This window comes from Trichosurus vulpecula, chromosome 8, assembly GCF_011100635.1.
Source record: "Trichosurus vulpecula isolate mTriVul1 chromosome 8, mTriVul1.pri, whole genome shotgun sequence".
NCBI classification, from domain to species: domain Eukaryota; kingdom Metazoa; phylum Chordata; class Mammalia; order Diprotodontia; family Phalangeridae; genus Trichosurus; species Trichosurus vulpecula.
The window spans coordinates 21,395,653-21,411,270 of record NC_050580.1 but is presented as its reverse complement, the minus strand read 5'-3'; the positions used below and the strand labels follow the sequence as shown (position 1 = coordinate 21,411,270).

Genomic DNA, 15,618 nt, shown 5'->3' with positions numbered 1-15,618 from the left:
TGCATTCCAGTTGGAGTCCTGGACTCAGAGGACCTGTGTTTGAAGATCTGCTAACACCTCCCTTGGATTCATTTTTTTTTCTCATTTGCAAAAGAGGTAATAATCTGCCTCAGAGGGAGGTTTGTTGCAAGGATCAAATAATAATACATATAAAGTCAACGTCATCATCATCATCATCATCATCATCATCATCTATGTAAATGCTTTTGTAAAAGTGCAAAATGAATATTAGATTATTGCCATAATTATTATTGTATCCATATTTGATATTTCTTTCAACAAAGGTAGATTTATTTTGTCTCTAAGAAGGACTCTCTCATTACATATGCCTTTCTTCTTTTTAAGATTACCTCGTAATTACTTTCTCTTTTTAAAAGTATTCAACCTCCCAAACTCGTGTCTATTTAGACAAATCACAACTCATCTGTAACTCAGGAGACAGAAGCTAGAGAGCTTCCTGAGGCCTGGGTTAAGTGACCTGCCCTGAGTCACACAGCCATTAGGAATCCTCCCAAGTCTGAGCCCAGGACTACGCCATGTCGCTGCCCCTGCAGACATCAATTAAAATTCTATCTACCATGATAGGTTCTGATAAGAAAACACTTATTTTTTCTGTTTTACCAAAAGTAAATTAAACCATTTCTGAATTTCCAACATTAGGAAGAGTTCTTCCAATTGCTCAGCCCACGGCCAATGGAATAAGCCAATAGCTGTTCTAGATCCTCCTACTTACGCCCGATAACAAAGACCCTTCTGATCTTAAATGAACTTAGCCTAACTCACTTGGACAAATCACTTCATTTCTCTTGGCTGTATCTTCTTCATGAGTAAAATGAGACAGTCGGACAAGATGCTGCCAAAGGTCCTTTCCTCCTCAAAACCCTGCTATGTCTAAAGTGAGAGGGTTTGTGTGGATCATAGATTAGAGCTAGAGGAAGGCTTAGAGGTCACCAAGTCCAGCATCCCCATTTCACAGATGCAGAAGTAAAGGCCCAGAAAGGATCAAGGACTCACCCCAGGTTACCCAGGTCTCAGGAAGAAAAGCTAAGATTTGAACCCCCAAACCCAGGTATCTCCTACACCTCGCTGCTCTATTATGTTGGGCTGGAGGGTCAACAAGCTGAGCTGGCCCAGTGGATAGAGTGCTAACTTCCCGACTCTGAGGCAGGCTCTCTCTCAACTTACTGAGCAATACTGCCTCCCTCCTTGTGACATGTTCCCCAAAACAAATCCAAAGCCATGGCTCAGTAGAAGTCCATCACTGGCTTACTAGAAAAACTCCCAACAAATGTCCTGTTAATGTTAACGGGTCAAAGGACATATTGGCAGCCTCCTATCTAAGAAGGACTTACCAAGTGCCTTCTATAGGTGAGTTGATGACCTAAACAGGGAAGGAGAGCAGTGATACTACTCTTCCAGCCCAAAAGAAGATGGTGCTCTCCCCACTAAAGCCAATGGTCATTCTAGGTCACATCATTCAGTCTATGGATGATTCAAGCCTTTTGCTTCTCATCCTTCCAGTTACCAGACAGTTCTCAAGCCCTTCCACTAGGAAAAAAAAACCTCTCATTAGTCCAGTTTACCAGAGTAGCAAATCTTCCGGACTAAAACGAGGAAAAAGCATGGCCTGGGGAAAGAGAACTGGTCCTGGACTCGAGAGAGACCTAGGGGAAATGTCACTCAGTCTGGGACCCCAGAAGAGCCACTTAACTTCCCTGGGCCTCAATGTCCCCTTCTGTCAAATGGGAATAATAATATTATACCTTGTTTGAACCTCAGGGGGTGGGGGGTTACCAAGATCAGACGAGACGATGTATAGAAAGTGCCATGTAAGCCTGCTAATGTTGCAGTGGTGATTGCCATTATTTTTGCTAGATGTTAATACAGAGTAAAGGGGGAGAAGAAGTCTACCTGTTGGTTCACTGGTTCATTGCAAGTAGGCTGACACAGGCCAGCTTTATGAATCCTGACACAAGAAAAAAAAGACTGCAATTGAGGATGATCCCACAGGTACAGCACATCTCATGAGCTGGGTTTGAGGATTACCTATGGATTCTGAGTACACAAAAACTCATAAAAACAAAGAATTGAAGTTGAACTACAGTTCAAGACCCAAGCAGAGGCCCCAAATAGAACTTCCTCCACTGTTCTCTTGAATGACTTTTGAAGAGATAAAGATGACTTAGGAATTAAGACTTTCACAATGCAGGGAAAAAAAAGAGAAAAAAAAGTCAGTTTCACCAGCCCCCCAATCTTCCCCCTAGCGTATTCCTTCCATATTTCCTGAATGCAAATTCCAGACAAGCAAATTTCATCTCTGGATTGCACCTTTCCTAAAATACAGGAATTAGACATGAGGGATGCCTGCCAAGGGCTGTCTGAATCCATAGTGTCAGCTTTAAGAAGTACAGCTGCACAGTTAAGTAATAAGGTTGGCCTTGATAAATTTGGGATTGTAAATGCCCCTGGGGCAGACTTTAGTGTCTCTTTTTTTTTTGGCACATTTTACTCATCATACAGCACCATGTACATTCAACAGTACTACCTACATACTGAGAAATAAAGCCACGTCTCTGGGCCTGAGGCCAGTGGAGGCCAGTCCAAAGGCGCAAGGCCAGAAGTTAACTTTTACCATATGTGCAGAGGACTAACTGCCCTCAAATGCACTGCTGAGATCCTCTCTCTGCTGGGACAGAACTGAACGACGCCGAGCTCCACATGCTGGAGCTGGAGCCACGATGTCAACCCTTTCACAAATGCTGCCCAACATCTTCACATTCTGAAAACAATATTTTCATGTCATCTGGGCAACAAATTCAGACAATTCCCGTAGCCTTCGGTGCTACGGGAAGAGAAGAAGGTGAAGCTGAGCTGAAAGAATGGAGGATGCCACAATCATCTGGAATTACTGGGAAAGGATTTTCTCATCACTTATCTAATAATTTTTATTATGCTGTTTTATTGTTCAGTCACTTTCAGTCCTGTCTGACTCTATGTGCCTCATCTGGGGTTTCCTTGACAAAGATACTACAATGGTTTGCCATTTCCTTCTCCAATGACTTCTTAGGTGACTTGCCCAGGGTCACACAGCTAGTAAGCATCTGAGGCCACATTTGAACTCCGGTCTTCCTTCTACCTACAGCAACACCTAGCTGCCCTGACTTTTATTAACCTAATACTGAATAGAAGAGATAATGGGATATAGTGGAGACAGAGTTGGATTTGGAGACAGGAAGACTTAGGTTCAAATCCCACCCCTAACAGATAGCAGCTGCGTGGTCTGGGATTAAGTCATCATGTCTGTGAGCCTAAGACCATACGATAGATGAAGAGATGAAAGAGGCCTCCAGAGGTCACTGAGTCCAACCCTCTCATTTTACAAATAAGGCTCAAGGGAGGCTATTACTTAGCCAGGGTCAACAGCTAGGAGGCAAATGTCAGAGGTGAGATTTGAACCCAGGGACTCCAGCCCTCAAGTCTCTGTTCCTTCCACTGTCCCATGCTTACTCCTTTCTATGGATTATCGACTGAGTCACAGAAGGATTGTGGTCTGCTTTGATGAAGGGCACTCCCATACCAAGAGTTCCTTATGCAGATAAAACCATAGTATCCTTTTCAGATATAGTTATCATGTGCCCTGAGCAAAGAAAGGGAGAGGGGAATGAGAACTGGTCTTGGCGTCAGTAAGACCTAGGTTCAAATCTCACCTCAGATACTGAGCAGCTGTGTGACGCTGAGCAAGTCAATAGACATCTCTCATCCTCAGCTTCCTCATTGGTAAAATGGTGATGACAAAAGAACCTACCTCCTAGGATCGTTTGAGGATAAAATGAGATGATATTTGTCAAGAGCTTTTGGAAAATTTAAATTAAAAACAAGTTACTATTGTTGTTATGGGATCTCTGTTATTATTGTTATCACCCCTAACTAAGTGGTGCAGTAAAACAGGGGTGGGAAACCTGAAGCCTCAAGGCCACATGTGGCCTTCTACGTCCTTGGGCTCGGCCTTCCCAGTCCAAGCTTTACAGAACAAATCCTTGTATTAAGGGAATTTGTTCTGTAAAGTTTGGATTCAGTCAAAGGGCCACACTTGAGGACCTAGAGGGCTATATGTGGTCTCAAGGCCAAAGGTTCCCCACCCCTGACAGATAGGAAGATCTGAATTCTAGGCCAGAACTGTAATTCATTAAGTAATTTCTCTGCATCTCAATTTTCCCTTCTGTAAAATGAGGTGGTTAGAAAAAAAACCCTCTCAAGTTCTTTCTAGCTTACAACTGTGGTATAACAAGGCAGGGAAACATCATCCTTAGAGTTTGATCATTTAGTTTCAGGTCCTGGCTGGAAAAGTCTGTTTCCCTGCAAAAACAAGGATAATAACACCTGTGCTTGTAGTGTTGTGGTTAGGAAGACTCTAGGCAGCCTGGAAGCTCTCTAGAATTAGGAATGCTGATGGCAATTCAGATTCAGGAAATGCCAAAAGGGAAGACAGCTGAGAAGTCTCTTAAGGGACTGGCATGAGATTTTAAACCTACCACAAGTACACAATCAAGGGCCAACTACTCTGACTTTTTTACTGATGCCTTCTGCATCGTTGTGGTAGTGGGGTTTTTTGTTTTTATTTAACATTTGTCCCTTCCTTCACACTGAACCCTGCCTGGCCAAATGAAAAAGTTAAGGAAAACTGACCAACCGAGGAACCACATGTGACAGCAATACAACAGCATATACCCATAGGCCACCACCTCTTTACCAAGTGGAGGCTTTTATGTACCACTACATTCACCAAATCTCCTCATGGACATTTAAAAGCATCATTTCCAAGGCCTTTATCACTGCTCAAGGGCACCAGGCATGAGTTTCTTCAAGATTCCATTCCACTCAAGGGCTGCCACCAACACCCAATCGACAGATTCAATTTAATCCAACTCAGCAAACATTTGCTGCCAACATAGCTATAATAAATGATTGCCAGCTTCTAACTAGTGGACATCATGGACCCAAGTAAAATGAGACAATCATTAAAAACCTCAGACCAGGTGCCCAAAAAATCTTTAAGCTCTCAAAGCTTAAAACTGAACTTTTCAGACACCCTGTATAATCAGATTTCCAAGATAAAGGCAGAATGCAAAATAAATAAGAAATCACTAGGAAAATTATACTGATGAACTATACTGATATTCAATGGTGGGGGATTAAGAAAAAGTAATAAATCCAAGGCCTTAGGAGGAAAGGGGAAACAGAACTATTCTTAAAGCCTCACTTGGAAATTCATTGCTTTTTTTCTTTTTTTCCACTCCAAATTTCATGTAAGGCACTAAGATTAAAGAAAAAACATGAATCGAAATTCCTTTTCACAGAATGAGCTGGGACCAAAGCCTTCATCTGAAAAAGAGTTCCCACCCGCCCCCATCCCCCACCCCACCCACCCCCCAAAAAAGGCTCTTGGCAATCTATACCAAAGATAAATACTGCAAAATAAATGAAGGAAAGAGAAGCACTCCACTGTGAGATACTTCATAGGCTCATGGGGTCATTGTGGGGGACGGAAGGGATCTCCAAGGTCATCTGGTCTAACCAACACATTCTAAAGTCAAAGAAAATGGAGCACGAGATCATGTAACTTGTCCGAGGTCATAGAGAAAATAAGGGACATAGACTGAATTTGCATTCTGCACTGTCCCACAGCCTCCTTTGTAGACACTGGGTGAAAATATATCCTCTCCCTAGCCCAGCCCCAAACACCATCTATCACAGAGCACAATTAGATTACAAGGTAGAAAAACAGATGACCAGGAAGAAAATGCCAGACATTCCCAATCCCCCTCAGAACGATGAAGGGCAAGAGACACACCCAGAAAGGAAAATCAGAGTAAATTAGTTCCTTAGGCCTATATCCCCCTGGGGAAGAGAAAGCTTTCTTAAGTTTCCATGATTCTTAAATCATGCTTTTGTACTCAGTGATTCTCAAGCAGGAAACATATAGAGGACCCAGCAGAAGGTCATATATTTAAATGAGCCATATTAATTTGCAGTAAATGCCTAAAACTTCTCACCTCTGGTTAGGCAGATTCGAAACTCTAAACTACCACAGTCACTTGCCATCCAGAGATTCCACTGAAATAGTAGTCTATAAAAATGTAATTGTTGTATGTGATGAAAATTAGGGGGGAAATGGAGCATACTCTCTTAAATTATTGTAATCCCAAATAAACAAAGGTCTTCCAATGTCTGAACTTGCTTCCTGGTAAAAGGGTAGAAATAAGTGTTCTGTAATTAAAGGACAGTGATAGTCCGACTACAAAATCAGTCATTTATCTGTCTTTGCTCATCAAAATCAGCAATCTTCCTCTGAATAGAAAGACATACCTTTCTTAGATTTTGCTCCAATCTTTAGCTTTGATGGCCAAGCAATCTGTGTGCTTGTCTCTTCCATGATCTGTGAAAAGAAAATAAATGGCAATTGAATTAAGTGCTAAAAAAAAAGGAATGATAACAGTAAAGCATATCTACAGAGCTTTGAGGTTTGCAAAGGCCTTTACAAACGGCGTCTCATTTTAGCCTCCTAAAAATTCTAGAAGGTACTAAGTGCCATTATGATCCCCATTTTACACATGAGGAAATTGAGAAAGAACTTAAGGATCATACAGCTAGTGTCTGAGACCATTTGAACTCAGGCCTTTGGGTCTCCAGGTCTAGTTACCTCTATTGTACCACCTACTTCTATTGAGAGATGAGGGGTTTTTTTACAGTTTAGACTTCTGACTTTATGATGACCCAAAATGAACTGATCTTTCTTGAAACAATTTAATAAACCTATTTAGAGAAGAAGAAGGAAGGAAAAAAAATCACCAGCAGATTTGTTATTCCAAGACTCTGACACCATAACGAGCATCTGTGGGCCTATCTCTACTCCCACTCAGCTCCTCAAGGCACGGGAGGATTTCAGCCCAGAGACAGCCGCCCTGCAAACATGTGAACAAATAATGATCCTGAGGGGAATCCAGAGCCTTTGGAGATTCTGGGATTGAATCAACATCTCCTCTACATTTGCCAAACGATTGCAACATCCTTTAACATAATACGTGTGAAGTCAAACAACACCAGCTAGCCCATACTAAGGACATTTTTTTCTTCATCTCTGGGGGGAAACACTGTTCTGGACACATTTGTATTTCATTAAGACTGAGGCAGAGCATCCAACAAGATGTCGGCCATGAATCTGCTCCCTCGGTCATTTTCCCTGTGGTACAGACAAGAAGCCAACAGTTTACTGCTGCAACTTCCTCCCACATTCATGGTCCAAGAAGAACTCAGGATACAACTCAACCAGAAAAGAAGAAAATGTGCAAGCTGAAGCTTAAGAAAACCCCATACCAACCCAATTTAATTCCAGAAGCAATGCTGAAGTGGCACAGTGGATAGAGTGCTAGGCCTGGAGTCAGGAAGACTCATCTTGAGTTCTAATCTTGCCTTAGAGAGTTACTAGTTGGGTGACCCTGAGCAAGTCACTTAACCCTGCTTGCCTCAGTTTCCTCATCTGTAAAAATGAACTGGAGAAGGAAACAGCAAACCACTCCAGTATCTTTTCAAAGAAAACCCCAAATGGGTCATGTGCTGCGTACTACCCTAGGTTGTAGATATAAAGCAAGAAGGAAATGAAAGGAAACGAAGGGGGAAGATGGAAGGAACAGGGAGCTCTGCAGCATGAGGACTACGTCAGAGAGTCTGGTGGGTAGGGCAGCCCTGTTGTTCAATCCCTCAACCAGCCCTAAGATATGGGCCAAGGCAAGTTGGTACCTAGGAGTGGGGTGCCCCATCTCATATCTTCTTTCCTTTATACAGGGCATCTTTCCTATTCCAGGCTCCAGAACAAGAAGGAGGGGGCCGCCAGAACAGACACATAGCAGAAGCAGACAGGACAAAAGGGAGGCATCTGAAGGGAGATCGCCAGGAAGAAAGAGCCCATGTGCCAGTAATGGGGGAGGGGGTGGTCAGAGCAAGTGAGATGCGAAATGGCTAATTAACAGCCCTTGCAGACACTGCTTACAAATATTCCCAACAAGATTAGAATATCAGCCTTCCAAACACTGCACTAATGGTGATAAATTAAGCATTCTCTTCCTCCCTGCACAGAATTAGCCAGATTTTCTACAGAATGGATGGAGGAGAATCTAATTAGAAAGCAAGAAAGAAAAGATCTATGGTTTCCTTGGATCCCCAATACAGTGAAAACCCTTCTGAACCACAGTAGACAGCTTCATGAGCTGCTGTAACCAAAAATATTCATCCTCGGCCTCAGGATGAGGACGCTTTTTGTTTTGCTTTAATTAGATGGCTTTGTGATGCCATTCAATGTCTCAATCCAAAGGACAGAGATAACAGTAACCATGCTTTTCTTCCTGGCACGAAGGGTAATTCATCTTTCCAAAAGATGTTCACTTCAATAGCAGGGCTACAGATTGGGAAAGACTGGAGGAGATTCTTCAGCAAAATAAGATGCCTGCTACCCTGCCATGCCCATTCCCATCCTTGTACCACCGATGCCCACCCTGGGCTAGTCAAGGGCAGAATAGCATCAACATGAAGCTTTATGGCTTACTGATTTAATGACAAGTTTAATCCAATGATATATGAGCCACAAGGACACAGAGAGGAATTTTTCTAAAAAGGTCTATCTTTGGTTTACCTCTGTGCCATCCAATGGGTTCCATCTTTGTCTGGCTCAGGGAAACAAGGCTGATCACTAACATCCCCCACAAGGACAGCCTAAGTGTAAGGGCCAAGGAGTTTTATACTGAGGTAGACAAAGACAACTGGAGCTTCTCATCAACCCACCCATCTCAAAGAAGTCAAATAAGGCTCAAGTCAGGTCCTGGTGAGATTCAATCCACCAATAAGCGTTTATTAAGCACCTATCTTGATCAATGGCAGGAGACCTTGGAGACCATTTGGTCCAACCAACCTTTTCCCTTTACACATGAGGAAACCGAGGCCCAGAAAGGCCCTTCATGTATGGAGGGTCAGTCATCTCTTCATTTTACCCCTGCACAGCTCTGGGCTTCTCCATCATCTCCCCCACCCCCACTCCCCAGGTGGTACCACCTACTCACCTACAGATACCTTTGTAGCTTCCTTTATATTTTGTCTTCCCCCCTTAGATTGCGGGGCTAGAACCATCTTTTGCCTTTGTATCCCCAGCACTTAGCACAGTGCTTGGCACACAGTGGGTGCTTAATAAAGCCCGCTGACAGACTCACTCACTCTAGATTCACAATTCTTTCCACTGGGCCACCAGGGCTGACATCCAGGAGTCATTATAGCTGTTTCTATCTGCAAGTTTCCTTCTCCTTTGGGCAGAAGAGGACTGGCCAGCTGGCCAACTTCACCTGCCCACTGCCCTCCAGAAGTTCCAACGTAAGACAGCCTTCAAGGGCCCACTCAAATCCTGCCTCCTCCATGCAGCCTTCTAGGATTTCCTCCCAAACACGGATTCTGGCTTCTGCGTTCCTAAGGCATCCCCACAGAGTCTAGTTTTGTCTTATACCATCCTCTAGTTATTCTATATTTCTTAATTATGTGCCCCAAGTACCAGGAGCTCAGAGCATAGAAAAAGTGCCCTCCATGACTTTCCTATCCCTCGTTGGGCTGGGCTCACTCCAAAGACATTGCTTCTATAACTTGGGCCTGAATGTGCATATCCAAGTATGAGTGCCTGTGAGATGAGTGGGCCAAGTGGCGACAGAATGAAGCCAATCACGTCCGATGGCACTTTCCAGGCATGGTAGTCAGGAAAAACCTGGATTGGAATCTTGAGTCTGATGGTGATGATGGCAGTGGTGATGATAGCATTTACTCATATAAAGAAATTATATGTAATATAGATAGATAGATAGATAAATCATATGCAATACATGTCGTTTGTGTTGTTTGTCCTTCATTCTCAGAGGATCATGACATCATGAAGGTGCTGCCACGACTTGCAAGTGAACTGGACTTAAGTGAGGGAGAGCTGTGCAAAGTCACCAACCCCACTCTCTCCTCCAGAGCCATGTGGGTCCAGTGACAAGATACAGATCAGGACAACTGGAGCTTTCCCTCATATATTACATAGAGAAAAATTATATATAATCTCAGTTGATCTTTACAGCCTCGCCTGGGGGGGAGGTAGGTGATGTTAACCCCAAATGTAAAGGACTAAGGCGCAATGAGGTGAAATGGATTCATACAGCTGAGACAGAATTTGAACTCAGGTCTTCCTGTCTTCAAATCTAGCATTCTCTCCACTATGCTACACAGCTGCCTCTAAATAGTTGGATGACCTAGGAGAAGTCATTTACCCTCCGTCTCAGTCGCTTGATCTATAAAATGGGGATGTTTTCTACACCACCTAGATCACAGGGTTGTAAGACAAGTACCTTGTAAAACCTTCAAATGCTCCAAAGATGTAATTTTTATTATCATTCTTCACTACATTAAATAACCCGAGACTGCCAATGGGGAGTTCACAATTAGATTGTTTTTAATCTAGCTAGTAAATGTTAGTCTAGACTTTATAATCAGCCTCTCATTAATAACTAATTTTTTACTCACCCAGATTAACCCACACACTCTACCCACCTCAGGTAAATCAAGCCCTGGGCTCTCTTTGCCCCTACTCCTTCTAGGCCAGGGGTGGGGAACCTGCAGCCTTGAAGTGGCCCTTTAAATCCAAACTTCATAGGGCCACATGTGGCCACAGGTTCCTCACCCCTGTTCTAGGCTATGGTCTGGCCCAGAACATAATGTGCTCAAACTGAACTCAGAAAGCCTCGGGTCTGAATCCTTTCACAGACATTTACTAACTGTGTGACCCTGGATGAGTCACTTAACTTTTCTCAGCCTCAGTTTCTTCATCTCTGAAATGAGAATAACCCAGTTGCACTTAACTTCACAGGTTTGTGACGATTGATTAATCAAAAAGCATTTTTAAAGTACCTAACTGGGGGCACAAAGACAAAAAACATAACTGTCTCTGTCTTCAAGAATTAAACTAATGTCTACTAAGTGTTTAGCCAACTATAAATTCTACACGCATGCAATTTATCATCATCATCGCCATCATCATCATCGTCGTCATTGTCATCATCATCATCATCACCATTAAGGAGGCACAGAAAGGGAGACAACAGTGGGAGCTTCCAGTCATCCTACCAGTCTCACAGAATCTGGACCCACATATTAGAAGTGATCAGATCAGAAGTGAGCTCCCACATGAACTAGGGTATCCTGAAATAACAATTACTTACATTTTTATACACAACATTTTAAAAATATTTACAAAGATAAAGACGATAACAAGTGACTTTTTTTTTAAACGACACAACCATTTACAAAGATTTCAGAACAAAATCACATTTGATTTTCCTAACAACCCAATGTAGGTAATCTAAGCATTCTTCTCCCCATTTTACGGATAGTGAAACCCACTCACAGAGAAGTTAAATGATTTGCCGATAACTAGAAAGGCTTGGCAACTCCATTGCCCTCACAGATCCTCCGCAGATTTGGAGAATACCATCTCACACACTGGGATCGGACTCTCAGAGCTGAGAGTGGGGCTTGGAGCCTGCCTCATCCTACACAAGACTGACCAGGAATCCTCCCAATTCAGCAAGCACTCATTCCGCCTTTCCATGACAGGACCTCACCTCATGGAGGGTGAACCCACTGCCTCCCAAGGCAGCTCCTTCTGCTTTAGGAGATCTCCAATTGTTAGGAAGCTTTTCCTGACCTCAAGCTGAAAGTGAGCTCTTGACAATTTCTACCCGGTGCTCCTTATTCTCACCTCTAGGACAAAGCAGAATAAATCAAATTCCTATTTTGCATGACAGCCTTTGAAATACATAAAAATGTCCTAGTTCCCCCTGAGTCTTCCCTTCTCTGGGCTAAACATCCTGGTTCCTTCAAGAGATCCCTGTGAGATAAGAAGCAGACGCTCTTCACAAGCCAACAGATAACTGGGCTGAAATGCTGGGTGAACAACTTTCAAGCTGTTAATGTTTCACAAACCCCATAATCAATTTCCCAGCTTGTGCTCCTTCTAATAGTAGGTGCTGTTATTGTAATCAGCAAAGAAGCCTAATGAATAAGGAGCTGGATGCTTTCCCATGGTTTGGGTTTCTGTTTTTCAAAAATATTTCCACAAGCTCCAAATCTTGAACAGAGAGGAAATAATACCATCAGATACTGAAAAAGGTTTTCAACGTGTGCTTTGGCATCGGGTCACTGAAATAAAGTCACATTAGAAAAATAAATAACAGGAGCTAAATAGCCCTCTACCCACCCGTCCAAAACCCCCAGAGCCAAAGTCTCATTTCCATATGAAGGTTCCTACAAGTAGCTTTATGCAAGACTGAAGGAGAAGTCTCCATTTCCAGTCTTTGATGCCCAGATCATGATGGAATGTCTCCACGCCCCCACACTTTCCAGACAAGCATGCCATGTGGAAAGCAAAACCTTTGGCTGCTGTGCACCAGCCTACATACTTTGCAGGTCCGCCACAATTACTGGAGAATAGGTTGCAGCTGACCACAATTGCAACCCTGTGAGACTCCAGTTACCAGCAAATCCTTCCTTCCAGATGTGGAGGAAGAAACACACAGGTGAGGAATCCAGGAGTTCTGAGCTCCCAAAGCCCACTCGTGCTGACTTTGCTTTTAAGGAGAGAAGCATTTGCACTTGGAGCAGAAAAGGACATCCAAGGTTCCAATTTGACAATGCACTTTTCTTCCCTTCGCTGTTGAAATTTCATTCATTCAAAATGGCCCCCAGCTGGCAGCCAATAGAACTGGAATCAATCACATCTGGGGAAGATTTGTCAAAGGGCTGGCAAGCTAAAACTTTGTTTACTGTACTAGGGACGTTAGACAAGTAAAGCCTGTGTACCAACTTGGGAAGTCTATCCCCATGGAGAGGATCTTCTAGGGAAAGAGATGCCTGATCCAGCTCTGGCAGACATTGGGGATGGAGCTGGGGACTTCAGGAGGGTTTCTCTCCTTTCCACATCCCCTGGGGATCCAGAACCCTACCTCCAATCACTAGAGAAGTTAAGTGACTTGTCCACAGTCATACAGGTAGTAAGCATCGGAAGTACATGCTGAACTCACAGCTTATGACTACAGATTCCTGGTTCTCCCTGTTACACCTTGTCATCAAGTTACAGTGTGGAAATAATAAAGATTCTTATTGTTGTATTTTGTGTTGGAATATTTTTAAATGAAACACTCTCAAACTTTGATTACTATCCCTATTCTACCCTTTCTCCTAATTTTTCTCTTTCTAATCCACAGCATTTTTCTCAACTCTGCCCCCACTCCCAGCTCTTCTCCCCACAAAACAGTGTAGGGTCCTCAAAAAAAGTATCAAGAATCAATACCTAACACATTTGATGACAGTCAGGATTAGAAATGACTGTAGCAGATTAGAACACTGGGCTGAATTTAAGAGGATGAAATTCAGTGGGATAAATGGAAAGGCTTCCACATGGGCTCAAAAAATCAACATCACAAGAATAAGTATGGGAGTCCATAGCTAAGCAATCAGTTCATCTGAAAAAACGGAAGCCTTTTAGTGGCACTGCATGATCGATGAGACAACAGTGTGATACGGCAAGTAAGAAAGCTAAGGCAAACTGAAGCTTCAGCAACTCTCAAGTTGAGCCCAAACCCAGTTAAAATGCAATTAGAAAATCTTTAACAATATACAGATAAATGCTTTGAAAAACTAATGCCATCAACTTTTCTCAAGCCCCTGTGAGGCAATCCCAGCCACGACAGCATGGGATGGTGGGAAGAGCCAAGTGGGCTGTTTGTTAGGACACCCAGGCCTGGGTCTTCCCTCTCCTTGAGCAAATCACCTCAACTGTCTGGTCCTCAGTTTCTTCACCTGTAAGATGAAGGACAGGTATCAGATGAGCTCTTCATAATTCTACAAACACCTGCTATAGATAAAGCACTTAATGCAGCACTTCAGGTATGTAAAGCACTCAACACAGGCTACCTCGTTTGACATCCATGGCCTTTGAGGTAGCTATGATTATGATCCACATTTTACAGATGAGAAAATTGAGGCTGAGGAGTAACTTGCCCAGGTTCACACAGCGAGTAAGGCAGGATTTGAGCCCAGGTCTTCCTGACTCCCAGTCCCACTCTCTATCCACTGGGCCACACAGCCTCCTGATATAATCTAGTCATTAAAAAGTGGCTTAGATTTTCTACTAGGGAACACTTTGCTGACCTAGTTTGAGTTATTGGTCATACTCAGACTTGTTTGTTATGTTAACATAAGACATCTGCATGTCTCTTAAACCATGCCACAATTAGAACTGGAGTCAGAAAGCCTGAGTCCAAATCCCAAGTCAGCCTCTTGCTCACACCAAGGGTGACCTTGACACATCCCAACCTCTCCATGTCCCAGGCAAGAGTCCCTGACACCAGTGAATACACAGCTCCCGATTGCCAAATAAATAAATAAGCCCAGTGCCCTGAAATCTCTCTTACATTAGCTTGCAATGAGCAAAGGGAACCTGCTCAATCAAGGTCATCCCCTCCACCCGTCAAAATCATAGCTGATTTGTTCTATATAGGTAAATTCCCTGAGCTAGCCTGTCTCACCCCTCAAATCACAGACACTTCATTTAGAGCTTTTTTCTGCATCTCTCTATGGCACTGAAACAGCAATACTGCATCATGGGCATCTGTTTGTGCCTTATCCCCACCGCTCTAGCCCGTAAGCTTCCTGTGGACAGTCCCTGTCTGAAACTTTCTTTTTCCCTGCCCCTAGGCAGCTAGGTGGAGCAGTGGAGCACCAGGCCTGGAGTCAGAAAGACTCATCTTTCTGATTTCAAATCCGGCCTCAGATACTCACAAGCTGTGTGACCCTGGGCAAGTCACTTAGCCCTGTTTGTCTCAGTTTCCTCATCTGTCAAATGAGCTGGAGAAAGAAATAGCAAAACACTCCAGTATCTCTGCCAAGAAAACCCCAAATGGGATCGTGAAAAGTCAGACACAACTGAACAAAAACTATTCGTAGGCAGCACAGAGCTCTATACCCAGCAGGTGCCTGACAAACCTGATAACACTTTGTTTCTTAAAAACAAAATGTTTTCTTTTCTAAAGATACTATTTTGAAAGAAATTAGCTTTCAAGACAAATTTTCAAAGGACACAAGCTTCCTCCCCTTTCACTCCCCACCCCACCCAGGCTGAAGGTTAGGTCGCCCTACTCCAACAGGTTGAAAGCCATTCACAGGCCTGACCCTACAACTGATCAGCACAAAAGCTCTGATTTGTTCCATTTCTGACCTCAGGTGGCCTAGGGGCCCCTTACTCTTGGATGCTCACCATACTGGTGCTGAATTTAGTGAGGATACCAGAATGGCTTTAACCCAACGGCCACTCAGGACTCCCATATTCAAGTGACCCATCAGCCCCAACGTCCCCAGGAGCTAGGGTCACAGGAGACTCCAGCACACAGGCTTTTTATTTTTTACTTTTAATTTTTGTTTTTTTTTTATTTTTAGTTTACAACACTCGATTCTACATAATTTTGAGTTCCAGATTTTCTTCCCCCCCCCCGCCTC

At 43.3% G+C, this 15,618-nt stretch overlaps 1 protein-coding gene across 1 annotated transcript in view; it reads right to left on the bottom strand.

The window, feature by feature from the left end:
- Positions 1-15,618, bottom strand: part of BICC1 (BicC family RNA binding protein 1) — a 279,063-nt gene that overhangs the window by 136,055 nt on the left and 127,390 nt on the right. The window contains exon 3 of the mRNA XM_036769596.1: positions 6,367-6,436. Within this exon, the coding sequence (XP_036625491.1) occupies positions 6,367-6,436 (70 nt within the window). The remainder of the gene's footprint in view (positions 1-6,366; positions 6,437-15,618) is intronic.